The sequence below is a fragment of the Echeneis naucrates genome, chromosome 20, assembly GCF_900963305.1.
Source record: "Echeneis naucrates chromosome 20, fEcheNa1.1, whole genome shotgun sequence".
Lineage (NCBI taxonomy): Eukaryota > Metazoa > Chordata > Actinopteri > Carangiformes > Echeneidae > Echeneis > Echeneis naucrates.
Genome location: NC_042530.1, coordinates 12,755,292 through 12,771,952, shown reverse-complemented (window position 1 = coordinate 12,771,952; position 16,661 = coordinate 12,755,292). Strand labels below are relative to the sequence as shown.

General features: G+C 39.6%; 2 protein-coding genes across 3 annotated transcripts in view; both read right to left on the bottom strand.

The window, feature by feature from the left end:
• Nucleotides 1–306: 306 nt before the first annotated feature.
• On the bottom strand, nt 307–3,155 carry LOC115061264 (C-C chemokine receptor type 3-like). The gene is made up of 2 exons (XM_029529551.1): nt 2,983–3,155; nt 307–1,316 (listed from the first exon to the last, which is right to left on the bottom strand). Exons 1-2 carry the CDS (start codon nt 3,153–3,155, stop codon nt 464–466), a joined length of 1,026 nt encoding a protein of 341 aa, XP_029385411.1. The 3' UTR covers nt 307–463.
• Nucleotides 3,156–13,741: 10,586 nt separating this feature from the next.
• The window catches only part of LOC115061158 (collagen alpha-1(XXI) chain), a 50,606-nt gene continuing 47,686 nt past the window's right edge, over nt 13,742–16,661 (bottom strand). For both annotated transcript variants that reach the window (XM_029529425.1, XM_029529426.1), the window contains 3 exons: nt 16,466–16,660; nt 14,684–14,761; nt 13,742–14,205 (listed from right to left, as the gene is read on the bottom strand). In XM_029529425.1, the coding sequence (XP_029385285.1) occupies nt 14,018–14,205; nt 14,684–14,761; nt 16,466–16,660 (461 nt within the window). In that variant the 3' untranslated portion in view covers nt 13,742–14,017. The remainder of the gene's footprint in view (nt 14,206–14,683; nt 14,762–16,465; nt 16,661) is intronic.

Below are 16,661 nucleotides of genomic sequence, written 5' to 3'. Positions count from 1 at the left end.
ACCACTTCCTCCCTCAAGATTTAACCGAGTGGTCCTCAGTGACTAAGATTTAACCTGCTAAGACTCTGGATCCTCATGAGGACAATACATTGATTGCAACTGCCACTCATAGCCATTTTTTTTTTTTTTATTTTTTTTTTTTAGAGTTGCTCAAAGACAAAAATCCTAACTCAGTCTTAGACCAATAAGGGCTCAAGCAGTACTTCAATTTGAGTCAGACTTTGACAACATAATAACTTTTCAATAGCTTGAAAATTGATAAATATACACAACATATTTGTGCCTCAGTAAGGTTGGCCACAAGAACCTTTAATCCTGCTGTAAGATAAACTGTATCCTTACTTCTATTTCATTACTCTGCGCCTTGACAGCACTATCGCTTCCCTCAGCTGTTTTTGAAACCATGGTTTGTTGAACACATGGCAGTAGTGAGAAGTAGTGAGAAGTAAAAGGCTCACCTTTCCTAGGGATTGCTTGGTGTACATTTCGTGGCCATGCAGTTTTTACTGTATGAACTGACGGAAATGTGGTCTTTTAATCGTGGGAAGCGTTTCACCAGCATCTGTCTGAAATAGTTCTGGAACTTTTTCCCCACAAATGTGTACAAGATTGGACTGAAGCAAAAGTAAATGTAAACCAGGTTACGTGAGATGTGAAGTGCATAACCCCTCCTTTGAGCTTCCTCACAGGTCTTATAATGTAGAAGTTGTATAACGTTGAATGGTGTCCAACATACGAAAAACAGCAGAACAATGATGAATATCAGCCTGACTGTCTTGAACTTGGCTCTAAGCCCAGATGATAGAACGGTCATTGCAATCCGGGTGTAACAATAGATTATGACAACCAGAGGGAAGATGAGGAAAAGGAGAAGCTGAAGGTAAAATCCATATGTTCTCAGTCGGTCTACATCAATATTCGGGAAGTGGTCTGCATTCTCTTCACAGTAGATTTTATTGTCCAAAAAATTTGTAAATGTTCTGAAGAGAATCATCGGCTTGATGCATGGCAAGGCGCTGACCAGCCATATGATGGCACAGGAGGTCACCGCGTAGCTCCGATTCCTTAGTCGCATCGCACCCAAGGAGTACACGACAGCCACGTGTCGGTCGAAGGTGAGGAGAGTTAGAAAGAGGACAGAGCTGTAGAGGCCCAGGTAGTAGGTGCTGCCCACGATCTTACACATGACCTCACCGAAGATCCATTCAGAGAGCTGCATGTAGGCAGCCATGAAAGGAAGACTGCTCATGAAGATTAGGGAGGACACAACCAGGTTCAGCAGCAAGATGTTAGTCACGGTGGTCATTTTCTCAAATCTGCGGAGTGGTCATTGAAACAGTTATTAGAAAAGAGCAGATCATTCAGATCAAGTGTCAGATGCGTTGGACATCCACAATCAGACAGAGCTGTTGTAAAATCAGTTTAAAGTTAGAAGTGATGGTGTGTGGTAAGAGTGCATTGTCAATTTGTGACCTTGTTTGTTTAAATGAAGCACTACAGTACAATGTCTTTTGACATTCGCACTTTGACCTGCAATCCTGCAAAATCTCCACTTTGCCATGAGTCAGTATGGAGTGTTTGTCTTTTAGTAAAGTAGAGCCTTGCCAATATATGGTGGTATGGAGGTGTTAGAACATGATATCAATGTATTACTGAGTGTCACAGATAATGTACTGAAGGTTTGTTCAACACCTTTACTAGAACAAGTACACAAAACGTTCATTTGATTTTTAATCTTGAATAGAATTATGGTGATAGATTTCAGATGAAAATGCTTTCTCTGAACGGTATTAAAGAAAGTCTTTGGTTCTTTTCCACTCTCTGAGTTTATACTATATCAACCTGCAGCTGACATCACATCCTTTCAGGCCTCTGTTTCATGCTGCATGATAAACACATTCTTTTCAGTCCACAGCACATTGAGGTTTGTCATTTGTGTTACCATGATCACCAGGAATGTGTTTTTTGTTTTTTGTTTTTTTTTTACATTTGCTTGTTCACAGAGGAAGTGAGCAGTGACGACGACAAGAGAGCAAAAGAGTTAGTAGGCAGTGACAGAGTAGAGGTAACTCTTCAGGGACTCAGAGAGAACAACTTTACCCACTGAGCTTTTTGCATACGATAATAAAAAGCTGCCAGTATGGCTTCATCTTACATTCTCCAAGCCAGTGGCTTTTTTTTTTTTCCTGACAACCTAATGACATATTCAGATAAATCCAGCAGTGCCTCAAATGGAACTAGAACTGAAGCCTGTCATGGAAGTGCTTCTGTACTGAGTCACGGGCACCCTGTCCATTCTGCCTGCCATGTCAGCGAGGGAAATGGTTTCAGGGAGGTGCGTGCTCAACTCCATAGACATTTTGGACACTGTAGTTTGTGTATTCCAACACACTGAGGGATGTTATTCTATATGCCAACCGTTAGCCCATTTGATGCTATTCATAGACAGCAGCTTTGAATTTGCAGTAATTCATTGTATTTCCATTATCTTACTAATGCTTGATGGTTATAGTGGAGTCCATCCCTTCTCTGTATATGCATTGATTTCACGGACATGACTCAATGCAAGAATGCATAAAAGCAACCTAACATTACTGTCTGTAATTTATATAATTTCACTGACATCAGAGTGCGTATTGTTCACTCTGGCTCAACAGAATTTGAGTTGCATTAAGTTGCTGTAATGGAAGTTGAACATTTCCTGCTGCTCCTGCTTCACATTAAAAGCATACAACCGGTAAGGCAAGGCGAGACATTGTCATTTTCTGTCAGCATCTAATGCGTTCTGCGGTGAAAGACAAATCATTTCTGTACTTCTTTATGGAAAAAAATATCACTACAAATATAGAAAGTAGCTTCTTGCAGTCACATTGGTATCCACAGATTTTTCCATATCAAACAGGACCAGAATCTTGAATTATGCCGTTTTAATTCCACCTTTACTATGGGAGACGTGTGTTTTCATGTAAGCCTTGAACTCACCGATGGATGATGACCAGGACCATTACGTTGCCAAAAACACTAAAGAGAAACATGAAGTAAAAGATGGTGGATAGATGAGCTCCCAGCGTGTTGTCGCCATCCCTGCGACAAAGTTTGACCGGATGAGGATCATCGCTGTAATTGTAGTCATAATCAAACGTCGTATTCTCCATGTCAAATAGCAGCCGGGACACCTGTTGAACACACACAAATAGATATCTTCATGAAGATCATCAGAGAAAGCAAAGCATTCAGCTGAAAAGAGAGTCAAAGCAGATGTTTGTGCAAATAAGGATCATGTTAATCTGAGTTGATTTACCTCCTTCTGCTTGTTGTCTGACTCTGAAGGCCAAAGCTGTCTGACTCACAATGAGTTCAAGTCACTCAGGGATAAGTCAGCCAGCTAAAGTAAGAAAGTACCCATCCAAGTGCATGGGGGGGGTGGCTGAAAACACAACAGAGGAACACACCCACTGGATCTGCTGTGATCTGACACAGGGTGAGTGTGTGTGCGTGTGTATCCCATTTTACAATAACAAAGAAGTTTAACCGGCACTTATGACTATCACACAAGAATATCCAGGAAGCACTGCTGAGAGGAAAGCTACTTGGAAGGAATACAGACGGTGCATGTGGACGTGCCTTAACCAGGTGTACAGATCATGGGTCATCGCTGTGTTTACATGACGGATCCATAAGTAATCAGGTGCCGAACCCTGCACAGCAGTTTATAACACAGTGAAGGTTGACAGGCGTGTGCAACTGTGGAAACGACTGTGACAGATCCTGAAGAGATAAACAAGAGAATTCTTGATAACTCACCAGGAATGTGCAATGGCATCAAACCGCGACCGCCGTTCATTTTCAGATTCAAATTTTCCGCCGGAGCCCTCTGTGTTAGTGTGTCACAGTCATTTATAAAGCTGATCAACAAACACCCTCCATCTGTCCATCATCTACACTTCTCATCCATCCATCAGAAAGAAAGGCCACACTGAAAAAGAAAGGTCCCTGCTACAGGAATCAAACCCAGAGCCTTCTTGTTCGGTAGAAAGACCTGCAGGAATTCTCGTTTTCATTCATAACAGGCTTCAGAGTTAAGGTTGAGGTCATTCAGTAAGCTTTCAGTTATGGTATGACTTGTGCAACTAAAACACTTGGGCAACAGGGTTGCAGTAATTATGGCTATAGCTAATAAAGAACTGAATGTGTTCACTAATGTGCAGTTCTGTGCCAGTACACAGACACACAGCCTCCTGCTTGAAAGGCTGATATGCCTGTATCAAAGAACCACCATGACCTCCAGGTTTTTATATCGGTGCATCAACAAGGCGGCAGGATCATAGTTTTTTTTTTTTTGGGCATATAAACTGCGTTCTGAAAGATTACAAAATGATAACATTGTGAAAATTTATCGCTGCAAACTTATTTCATCTCCAGCTTATCTTATCTTAACGTATCCAAAAGCATTTCATTAATGTTATAATCACTCATTTACTAATCTACTGCCTGTATTTCTTTTTCACTCAGCGCTGAATGCATGTATGGATTATTTTTCACATAGCATGAGAACAATGTTTTGGGTTTTTGTGTCATACAGAGTCATTCTGCAGCCAAACAGGACCAGCAAGCATCGCATCTGTAACGATGTGGCTTCAGTGTAAAAGCCTCACTGAAGCCACTGTTTCACTGAGGGAAGGTTTTGTGATGCGATATCTTGTCATCTACATTGTATTACACGGCAGACAGCTTTCATAGGAAATCTGGTGTATGATAAGAGATAAGATAAAAAGTACCTTTATGGATCCCCGGAGGAGAAATTCAGTTTCGCGCAGCATCACAAGAGGATGTGGTTAACATCATAAATTCACATCGATGCGTACTGTGTATATCAAACGTTAGAAAAACAAAAAACTTAAATGGGGTAATTGAGGAATAAATTGTAAAAGAAACTAGATCTGGGTCATGCATTATTTTTCGAGCCTCATACGGTTTCTGGAAATCAATGTCATCAATGTGGTGACGGGAACGCTGAGTGGTGTGGTGGGGAAAATCAGTCAGTGGAGGGAGGAAGTGGTGGGTGACCATTGCCTGTTATCACAGCACCACCTCAGCATTTTCTGCTGTGGTTGGATGAGCGTGTGACTGAATGGGCTTCTGAGCTAGGTCTCGATCAGCATGAGTCCCTTTAACACAGCCTGTTCAAATGCTGCACCTTTATTTTGCCTTGCTAGTCTGTGTTGAGGTGAAAGTGAGGAAGCAACGGGGAGGGCATTGCTGTTGTTCTGCCTTTATCTTAGCAGCTGCAGTCCAAGTCAGATCACTGGGACGACATTATCCAAGCTTTTTTGTTAATTGTAACCGAACAAAGTCATCAGAAGAGGAGTTTCCTGACTTGAAGTCAGAGGTGTAGAGGGTGAACTACAACTGCTAGAGCACATGTGCCAGTGTGCCATGTCAGCCTGGAATGCAGAAACACTGTACCCCGTCAGTAAAGTCTGTGGTCCAGGCCACAAGGTCCGGATCTAGCTGCATCATACAGCAGAAGGTGTCTGATCTTGTCAAAGTGTATGATTCAAAGAACACAATCAGTATTCAGTTTACGCACTGAAGTCAAAGGTGGGCCCGGTCCCTGTATGTCACACACTGGAGTTGCAAAATCAGTTGCCGTAAGAAACCAAACAGCAGTATGTCTAAGGATGAGTGTGCTGCCGATGAGTTAGCTACAGTCATCTCATAGTTGGGAAGGGAGGCATGTCATAGACTTTAAGTTCTTTTACAATAACATTTTCAAAAAGCTGTTAACCTGAATAAACCCAAAAGGGAAAGACCAAAGTGAACAGTCAGCAAAGTTCAGAACTGAATGTATTGTTACGCTGATCTTTACCACCACAACCAGAAACAAACAATACCGGGGGCAGATTCGAAAAGAGACTGTGAGGGTTGTCAGGTGTAGAGCGCTGATGTTGGAGTTTAAGAGCTCCACAGCCACCAGTTGTATGTCTACTTCCCATTTATTTTCCATGCCTGACGAGATGCCTTGTTTCTACTTGCCACATGGGTGTTAGCACACAATCATATATTCTAATGATTTCAAAATTTCTCTCACTAACATATTTAAAGGGAAGGGAAGCAGGATAGCATTCTTTAGTTTCGTTCTTAAGATTGTCAGTTTTATGTGGTAATTATATTGCCGGTCTTTCATTGCTCAAGTAACTTTTTTTTTTTTTTTTTGTTTTTCCCCCCCTTTAACAAGCTTAAGTTTAGTGCACTATGCAAAGCTGCATACTGCAAACAGGACGCATCATCATTGACCCTGGTTTGGTTCCAGCTGGTATTATTTGCTGCATGTCTTTCCCACCTCTCTCGCCCATATTTCCTCTCACTCTTCAGGCTGTCCTAACTAATAAAGCCAGAAAAAAAATCGTAAAAAAAAAAAAAAAAAAGAAAAAATGCAGCTGATGTTTAATAGGCAGCTCTGCTGTGGGGTTCTCCACTGTCTACATTCTTCCTCACTGCAGGTTCACCAGCAGGGCTACGAAAAACCAGCAGTCAGGTGTGTGTGTGGCATCTTGTTAATGACAGAAAGTCAACGCTTTCTTATTTCAGCAATCTTATTCTTGATTCTGTGTACAATCACTCTATTTATTTAAATCCAATGGTAGCATCGCAGATACTGGTGCTGAAAAGTGCTTATTGTTCATCTACCAAGGTATCTCATGCCTTGGTCTGACCACAATTAAAATTCCTCCAGCAGTGTGTTAGTTCCTCTCAATACTTCCTGACTTAATTATCTGGTCTGTGGCTCCAAGCCCATTGGGTCCTACTAAAGATGCTACGCAAGTTTATAAATATGGCCTTTCTCTCATTAATAACACAGTAATATCCTTAAATGGCAATAACTGCAGTTATTGACAAACAGCGCCCAAGCAGGAGGAAATAAAGTATTTTCACTGTTTTCAGTGGTGGATTAATACACATTCGTTGCGCCGCCAGAATGATTTTCAATTACTCACTATCAGTCCACTCAGCATTGGCTTCAGTTCTACAAAGATGTGAACTGATCATCCACCCGCTCCACCTCTGCTGCTGCCACCCCCCTGCCAGCATGAGCCGCGAAGGTCGGATGATTACAACGGATGGAGTGCATTGAAATCAAGTGAGGGTTTGCAGCAGCAGCAGGTCGCATATACAGGCTTGTGTCAAAATAAACTGCAGTGCCTGCCTTCATGGCTATATAGGAACATGTAGCAGGTTTTCAACTTGCATTTTGCATCCATCATTAAATTGAATTAATACAATTATCGCAATTAAGCTTGAGCCATATTCATTTGATTGGCCACTTTTGTAATAAGATAATCACAACTTTATTTAGATACCGCCTTTTCAAAACTAAGCTACAAAGTGTTGTTATACACAACACAGAGGGCACAAACAAGGCCAATATTAACAACATTAAGCAGGAACGTGATACAAATATAATATTAGAAAGAGAAAAGAGATGCAGTAATATAAAGTAAAATGAATATTTCAGACAAACAATAAACAAATGGCATAAAAGCTATATTCTGAACAGAATGAGAGATTCTTCAGGAAAGACAGAAAGGAGAAAGATGTAATTTTGATGGGAGACTATGAAAGCATGATGAAAGCAAGCAATCATTTCAGGGTCAGAGCCTGAGAGCGTGAAAGAATGTGGAAATTGGTTTTAATTGTGGAACACCACTAGATGAGTTTTTTAGATGTGTTGGAAAAAAAAAATGTAATCAAACAAGCATGGGCTCCATGCTGATAGACAGGGGGCCATTGAGGGCCGTGGATTTGACACCTTTTTCTTGTCTTTGCTTTAACATCAAGTCCAGGACTATTACAAAAAAAACAAAAAAAAAACAACAATCTTCTCTTTTGTTCTTTCTTTTGGGATCCTCGTTCATGTTCATAAATAAATAAATTGTGTGTTGTGTGTTTAGGTGTGAATGGTTGGTTGGGTTCATTTATAAATGTCAGCAGGGATTGGCTCCTCCCGTGTTGTCTTGAGGTTGTGGGCAGTAAATTGTTTCATTGGTTTAATTTGATTTTCAAGGAAATTTATAGGCCATTCAGGCATCCGTGAAAAAAAAAAAAGAAGACTTTAATATTCTATTCTGTTTCTGTGTGCTTTAGGAATAAGACTTGGAGGGAACATTTGTAATAGCTTTGCGCAAGGAAGTCACAGATGCATATGGACAAGAAATTTTTAAAGCAAATGTGCAGAACCAAGATTCAGCCTGACAAGATGAAGGTCATTGGGTGAAGCAGTGTTAAATGTCATTTTTGAAAACCTGCGTGATCCTGCTTGTGTCTCAGTGGTGAAGCTCTGTCCAAAGAGATGATGTAGTCAGTGTTCGTGTCCCAGAGAAATTTCCATTTTTGTCAAAAAAAAAAAAACAGATGGATACTAATTTGTCCCCATAGAGAGTAGAGTGGTGTTTATAAGCAAAGAGGATTACAGCCAAATGCCTCCCTGGTGAGTATTATTAGCATTCCTTTTAAATGGCAGGTTTATTTAAAAAACACCGGTATCAGTGGTCGGTGGTTCCACTTGGACTGAGCTGGTGAGAGATTTGTACATTAAATGTTCTCCTTTGAGACATCTTAATAAACTTCTACGACAGCAAGGCTGGAGTGGAGTTAAAAACCAGCAACATCTGACTAAACAAATTCAGACCAGCTTCTTGCCGTCCTCTGCCTGCCTTTAATTCAAATGTCTACAGAGATAAAAATGAAGGGGTTACATTTCATATCTAAATGGTTAAAGATCAACTTCACAGTGGCATTATAATGTTCTGCAAAAGCACTTCTGGCCGTTATTCAACACCATATCTCAGGAGGTTGGGGAGTTGTGGCCATATTTCCTGAAACGTGGCTCATTGGTGAAAGCAAGTATATAATGATGCGACAAAAGTGCAGCACTCAATCTGTAGCGTGGCTAAACTGAGCCACTGTGGTTTATAACAGACTCCTCTGGGAGAAGGTACAGCGTGAAATTCATATTGACCTGCAGCGCCTAACCCAACTTTAAACTGAGCCTATAGGGCAAACAGCTACAGGGAGAGCAAGGGTCCCAGACTGTCGGAAAACATCTTACAGTGACATCAATGTTTGGAGTTGAGGCTTTCAAGTTCACATCCTGAAAGCCAGTCTGATAGACAGTATATAAGTCATTGTTTACATAGAGCAGTGGATCAGAAAAGCCTCTTTACACACACAAAGGGACATTTGAAAAAAAGAAAAAAAAAATCTGCAGTTATCAGATATTCATGGTTGCCAGACAACCCTGTAAAAACTCACTTGAAATACCATCATTTACATAAATATGTGCATCATTCATGCTTATTATCAAATTATACCTGCTCAGTTAAAAGTTGTCCTCCCTTCCATGCTACAAACGCACCACAGCCTATTTTCACGTCTGTTGTGAAAGCTTAATAACATCTTGTGGTCTGTAAGCAGGTGTAGTTTGAAGAAGCCCAAAAAAAATCCAGTGAAGACAGTGAAACATAAGTGTTACATAATTACATACAATATTTTGCGTTTTCATAGGAATCAAGTGGACACAACACTGCAGTCTTCCAGCATTTTTGAGTATTACAGTCGATATTAACATGATGATACAAACGGATGCCTCCCAGACTACAAAATACAATTAGGAAAGATAAAAATGGAAACAAATCCTACACATCAGATTGGCTTTCGTTCTCAAGCAATGAAGAAATCATTAAAAAGCAAAACTAAACAAAATTTCAAACGCAAACAACCTCTGACCACCGGCACTGGAAACTCAACTTCCACATTACGTGAGCTACTCTGTTGCATGTCAAAAAATGACGGATCATACAAAGAACCTCACATAAAATATATACTGTATGCATCTATAAATGTGAATTTCATGACACAGATGGTGTTGTGTCAAGAACAACTACAGCTGAATCAGACTAAGAGTTTAGTAACAAAAATGGAAGTAGCGTGACACTGATGCAGTGCTGCAAATGGCTTTAGGCAGGAAGTGGGAGTGTGTGCTTGGGTGGACAACATGTGTGACTCTGAAGCTGTAAAGGTCACTCTGTGTCCTACCAACAGCCATCAACTTTTCCTAATCTTGGGGCTCTTCATCCAGATAGTGTGCAAACCGTATGTCCTCAATTTGTTTAGTCTGCTATGTGCATTATCAGTCCTGCCAATCTTCTGCTTTGCCAAGGTTGTAAATTTTCCTATACCACTGTGTTTTACCACAGGAAGCCATACAGTCCAAAGATTGGTTTGATGATCAGGACTTATCACCAGAGACCTTGGTTCAGGTTAATGTGTTTGGGATAACAATATATTTGGCAAGGGAGGTACTCAAATAATTCAATATTGCAGTTTCATTAAAAGGAACAGAGAAAACACAGTAAAAAGAAAAAAAAAATGCTTTATAGGTCTTAAGTCAAGGTATGGTAATAAAAATACAGGGTCTAATATTCCCATAATGCATCACTGCATTCTTCATCTCCTTTTTCAGAGCTGACTTCTTTCAATACCTCCAGGACAGACCATCTGTTATTAACTCAGAAGGCTGAGTCAAGGTAACACTGATGATATCTTCTGGGGCAAATTTGGGACAAATTGCATATTTAAGGTGTGGATTACATTTAAAAAGTTTTTTGTAATGCTCAAAATGTGCTCAAAGTCAATTATGATGCTTTTCGCTGGCATTGCTTAATCAATAGAAACATCTCTCTAGCCTCAGGGTTACCAGATCGGGACCATAAAAACATGAATCGCGATACTTAACCTATTGTCAGGAAAGCAAAACGAATGCGTTGACGGATGTATTCAGAATAATCAGCCACTATATATTAAAAAAGAACAATACTAAGGTCGTTTCTGACTGACTGAAATTAGGTCAACATTTCCATTTGTACATAAGAAATGTCCAACAAGCAGATTGTCATGAAATTTATTGCGCAAATTCATGCTCCTCAGAGGATCGTTGCGTTTCCGTTAAAAAACCCTCAATATATCTTTGGAAAACAACTTAAGCCACATATTGCAATATACAGTTGCAATTCAGTTTCTTTAACACATTCAATGTCCCCGGAGAACAAACCCCTTACGCTTTTAATACATCAACACTAATGTGTAGGGAAAATTTACAGTATTAGTACAAAAACAACAAATAACAAAAGAATGAATGTGTTAGTTTCATCGAACAAAACTGAGTGCCAAAGCTGTTGCTGTTTTTTCTCGTGTTGATGAAACATTTACGAACTAAGAAACTGAAAAGTTTGAGAAATACAGCAAAGGTATTGTGATATCCTCACACAGTCACGTGACATCATTTCAATGAAAAATAGACAAAACATATGCACTGCAAAAAATAATAACAATAATAATTAGTAATAAATAGTTGGAGATTAGACTTTGATGGTCTAAACTGGCATCCCGTTTGTCAATTTACTACTCCGCAAGAGATCAGGAAGGGTTCCCACTCTTTGACAGAGTTTTGTGAAGACATATTTGTCTCATCAGTCCTCGCCATACATGGAATTCTCTCTTTTCTCTGGAAACTGAGACAAGAAACATTTCTTATAATAAAAAGCATTGATTTTTGTAAAAGGCAACAAAACAGTAAAACAGTTGTTTGAACCTGTGTCTGTGCATGTAGGGGGTTTTCGAGATGGGGTGAGAATAAACATTTTTTTGTTAAACTATGTTTGCTTGAAGCAAACATGGTTACCCAGCTTTATCCCGCAGTTACTGTATGTGTTTATTTATTTTTGTTACTAACTGCTAATATGATGCCTGTAGCAAAATGTTGCTACTAAAATCCACTGCCTGCCTGTTATTGGTGCACTTTAACTACAAAGAGTAAACTGGGTAGGGAGAACCATAGATCTGAATATTTCTTAAGCGTATTAATGGCCATGAAGGAAATATATTTTTTTCTCTATAGTTTTTACATTGAAAGCTTTGTAAAGTACAAATCCATTGCAATACTTTAATTGGCCAACGTATGATGCTATGGCACAAGGGATCACTCAGAATTTTCCACAAAAACACAAGTGGAATTACAGGTTTCTATGGCGACAGGTTGAAAAACCTTCATGCATTTAATGAGCGATGACAATGCATTCCCATGCGTTTCTAAAGGATTATTGAGTAATGGTGAGGAATCATGTATTATTTCATTTAATACGATCGAAGAAGGAAAAATTAACTTGTTTGCCAAACGAGCTAAAATATATATGTAGATATATGTAGATATTTAATTGGTTAAATAAGAGTGAATGGTTCAACACACCTGGTGTGTTCCATCAAAATAGTTTATCATTGCAAACGCCACAAACTTTATATTTTTAAATGTATCAGTTTTGTATTTGTATTGATTAGAGTACGATAACTGGATTTAATCCGTCCTTAAAGGGGAAGGTTTAATAAAAATATAAAAAATCGAACTAAAAATTTTATATCAATTTTATATGAACTACTATTTTACTATTTGAGCTTGTTGAAAAGATCCAGATGGTAATTTGGCATCTCGAATGAAGCACCATAATATCTCCAATAACAAATAATGAATAGATTGACTATTTTACTCCATATTTTCTTAGCGCAACTTCAAGCCAGCAGATTCAAAGCCTACTGTGAACGGGACATCCCTCTGAGCCGATGGGATGTTTTTGTTTTGAAGTATTATAACTTAATCTTGTGTATTAAATGGAAAATGGAAGCCTGGAAATGATCAGTGAATTTAAATAATATTTTAGTTTTCTCAAACTCAGTGAAATGAGTGGAAACTATGAAATAAATATGGAGGGATTTTTTATTATTAGCCTGCATGAATCTGCAGTTGAGGTAAATAAGGGACACTTTTTAGACACTATGGTAATCCACACACAGAGGACCAATGCAAAATATGTCTGTATGATATTAATAAACAAGCGACGGAAAATGATGGGTGAAAATAGACAGTGAATTGTTTTTTACAACCCTGTCGCAGTGATGATGATGATGATTCTCAAAGAAATCTTTTTTTTTTCGTCAGCGATGATAACGACAGACGGTACAGAAGGCACGTTGAGGGGGAATTCAGGGGAATTTCATCTGTGAATTTGTTTGGTTTTTTTGTTCTCGTTATTTGGGAACTTTCACTGAGTTTAGGTTCTCATGTTTATTAACCTTTCACAACATACTTGTGTGAAAACAGTCTCCCATTCTTTCCTTGTCATCAATTTATCATGACAGAGTTTTCTGTACTTTTCACATAATTCAACAATACAATCACTTTTTCTGATGCACAGCTGCACTGAAGGAAAACCTAACCCCGCTGGTTGATGTATTTCATTCCCCCAATATATGCAGTATGACAATCAGTCTAGATTGAGGACTGAGGAATAAATTATAAGTAATCAATTAATTGAGGAGGGCTCAAGAAGTTTTCTGGTGATGTCAGAAGAAGCTTTCAAAGTCATCTGTTTTATGTTACATGTAAAGAAAAGACAGACGCCTGATTCAGGTCTATGTTCACGCATCATATATATAAAAAAATAAAATAAAATTCTCTTTTCTACTTATTGTTGATTAGATTTGTCTGTTTCGCTTTTCAACATTTTATCTTGTTAGTAAAGCATTTCTGACTTACGTAAAGAGGAGGTAGCTATTTTGTTATATCTTCCCAAATCCCAATTGTTGTTCCAAAAAAAAAAAAAAAAAGAACAAAGACACAAAAACACTCAGTTATGACCACTCGCTCGGGATGATGTTGATTCTTGCAGGTCTGAATTATGAAGTAGCCATGTTATCCTGGTATCTCAGCAAAGCTTTTGCGAGCCTGCTGAGCATTTTTCAACAGGCATCAATACCCTGCACAACTCAAATAATGAGGTTAGATCTGCCTCCAGCGCAGCTGTTTTCCACATACTCAAATGTCAACATTCACACACATCTCTCTCAAACAGCAATACAGTAAATCACTTTGTTGGGACGCGGCGGCCTCTCCCACCCTGCTGTGTCATCAGATGTTCGGACCTTTGCTGTATTGTTCCCTGAGGTTGTAGGTCTGATAACACATGGAAACGTCACACACCCCTGGGAGCCCTGGGTTGCCCCGTTTACCAGGCTCTCCCGGCAGCCCTGGTGTTCCAGGAATTCCCTGGTTGCCTGGATGGCCGATTCCGTCAAAGCCACGCGGACCCTGAATTCCTGCAGAAAAGCGAACATATAGCTCCAAAAATGCAATCCAGCTCCTCTATGCAAATAAATAGTTAGTACGTTCCTTTGCATTTGATTCATACTTCTCTCGGTGTGAACTAAAAAAACATGTGCTTTATCAAAAAAGTTATTTAGTTAATATATAATGTGTTACTCAGCTATTATGGCTTCCACAGAAAAATCCTGCACTTACTCTTTGAAACTTCCCCCTCGTCTCCTTCTCCCCATCTACCGAGCTGCTACTAACAGTACTCATTGCACATTAAGTATACACAGGACCCACCCACACATCTATTAATAATGTAAGATAAACAGCCGAGATGCTTTTGTGTTAAAAGTGCACTCATGCACAGATCTGAAAGCTCCAGTGTCAGAATACTGCAGTTGCTAAAATAGCTACAACTCCAAAAAATGGCATAATGGATGAAGACATCTCAGAGAACATGCTGATGGGAGAGCTTTGTGCTACCTGGCTGTCCAGGTGGTCCCTGAGGTCCATGGTACCCCTCTCCTTTGCTGCCTTTGAGTCCTCTTGGTCCCATGTCACCTGGGGACATAATATAAATTAGTCTGCTTTTTAACTGCAATTAAAAAAGTCTATAAGTGAGCTGACAGCTTTGATAGAATGGAAATTCATTAAACGTGTACAATTTGAATTTTAATTCTGACTCAGTTTATTCCTGAAGGCTGTATTATCCATATGATTATCCATATAACTTGTTTTGTGGGGAGGTGCTATTGCTCTTTTCATTGCGGTAACCTCCATTAAAAAAAAAAAAAAAAAACAAAACACCTGAAACTCTCTAAGGGAATTTAGTGGTTTGAGCTAAATACTAATGGCAGCATGCTAACCTAATGTCAGTCACAAAGGTAATATGATGATTGTTGTTAATTTTCAGGATCCCCAATCGGCTGATGCCATGATATCAACTATTCTTTGTAATGAGGCGATGTTTAACAGATATTGTGTTACGTGCAAAGAACAATTGAGGCTGATGGAAGCGTCATTATTTTTGCAGGAATTCAATCATAAACCAGAAGGTTGAACTGACTATTACTAGGAGCTGATGATAGTGCAAAGTTAACAGGACCTGCTCTCACGGGCATCATAGATATCTGTACAACAGCTTACTGTAGCTTAGAAACCCTCTTCTCTGAGCCAAAATCTGTCTCTTTTTGTCTATTTGGGATATACAGATCTTGAGCGAGGTGGGTGTGAGACCAGACACACTTTGGTGGAACAAAATGCTGGCAAGCTGTTGCCAGTGAGCCAACACCCGTAGGCCCAAACTCATAATATTTACTCTGCGGTAACAAAGGTAAACTGAAATAAAACTTTCTCTACTGATGTGGTACTGCGAGAGTCAGATTAAAAAGTGAAATGGATGAAATTAGAGGAGGACATGCACAGAGACGTATTGACGTGTATTCCCCATAGAAGCCTTAAAAATGCTGGATAAGACACTTCCTGTTACCCACTCTGTCTGGACCAAAATGAACTCACTGATAAGACAACCTTACCCCTAAATGTCTAAATAACTAGAATTATAGTTATAAAGTTATATTATCTTTAACACTGCACTCCAACACCTGTAGAAAATCTGCAGAGTGGCCATTTGATTTTGTAGCACTTATTTTAGCATGAATTTCAGGATGGCTACATAATGTTGATGTAAAATGTCGTCCAGGACACGCACGGTGCCTAAAACCTTCCCTTCCTGCCTTCGGTCATCTGCAGTTCTGACCGAAACAAGCCTGAAGCTGTGGAAAGCTGCCTGACCCAACAAGTTGAAATAGTTCACAGGAGTGGAGTGGCACAGTTTGGCATCTTTCACAACTGATTAGCTATTCCCCATCTTGAAGTAGCGATAAATCAAAGACAGCTCATTGAGATGCATTCAGTTTTTGTTGTCTTTTGCTCTGCTGATTTTCACTGATGTTCACTCATTTAACGATCTTGTTTTATGGGGCACAGTGAACATCAGCACATCCAATTTGTTAGTCGTTGACACTGTTTTGATTTTAATCGTTGACAAAAGCAACAGTAAATTTTGTCCTCGCTCTTATTCGTGACGTCGTGCTGTTATTTATTGTCTTGTTTTCACAGGGTAAAGAGACTCATTTTTGTTACAGTTTCAGGCAGCGGTTCAAACGGCATCGAGAAAGGGAGCGTTGCCAAAAAGATAATGGAAATCTATCCTAAGGTGTTGAATAATCCATTAACAAATTCATACATTGTTAGTCATATCACCTTTGAGGCCGGCAGGACCCTGCATTCCAGGAGGTCCAGGATAACCAGGAGCGCCACTCTGGCCAGGGTACCCTGTAGTTCCCATGGAGCCTTTGGGTCCCGGTGCTCCTGGTTCACCCGGGGGTCCCTTCACACTGTGACAGGGTTCACACCTAGCTGGGGGGGCCAGGGAGTGAAGCAGTGCTGGGAGTTGTTC

What these genes read in the sequence shown, in the direction of transcription:
- LOC115061264 (XM_029529551.1), bottom strand. Translation starts at nt 3,155, where the DNA reads ATGGAGAATACGACGTTTGATTATGACTACAATTACAGCGATGATCCT. An exon ending in GTCCTGGTCATCATCCATCG is followed by an intron (nt 1,317 to 2,982) that starts GTGAGTTCAAGG and finishes ACCACTCCGCAG; the next exon opens with ATTTGAGAAAATGACCACCG.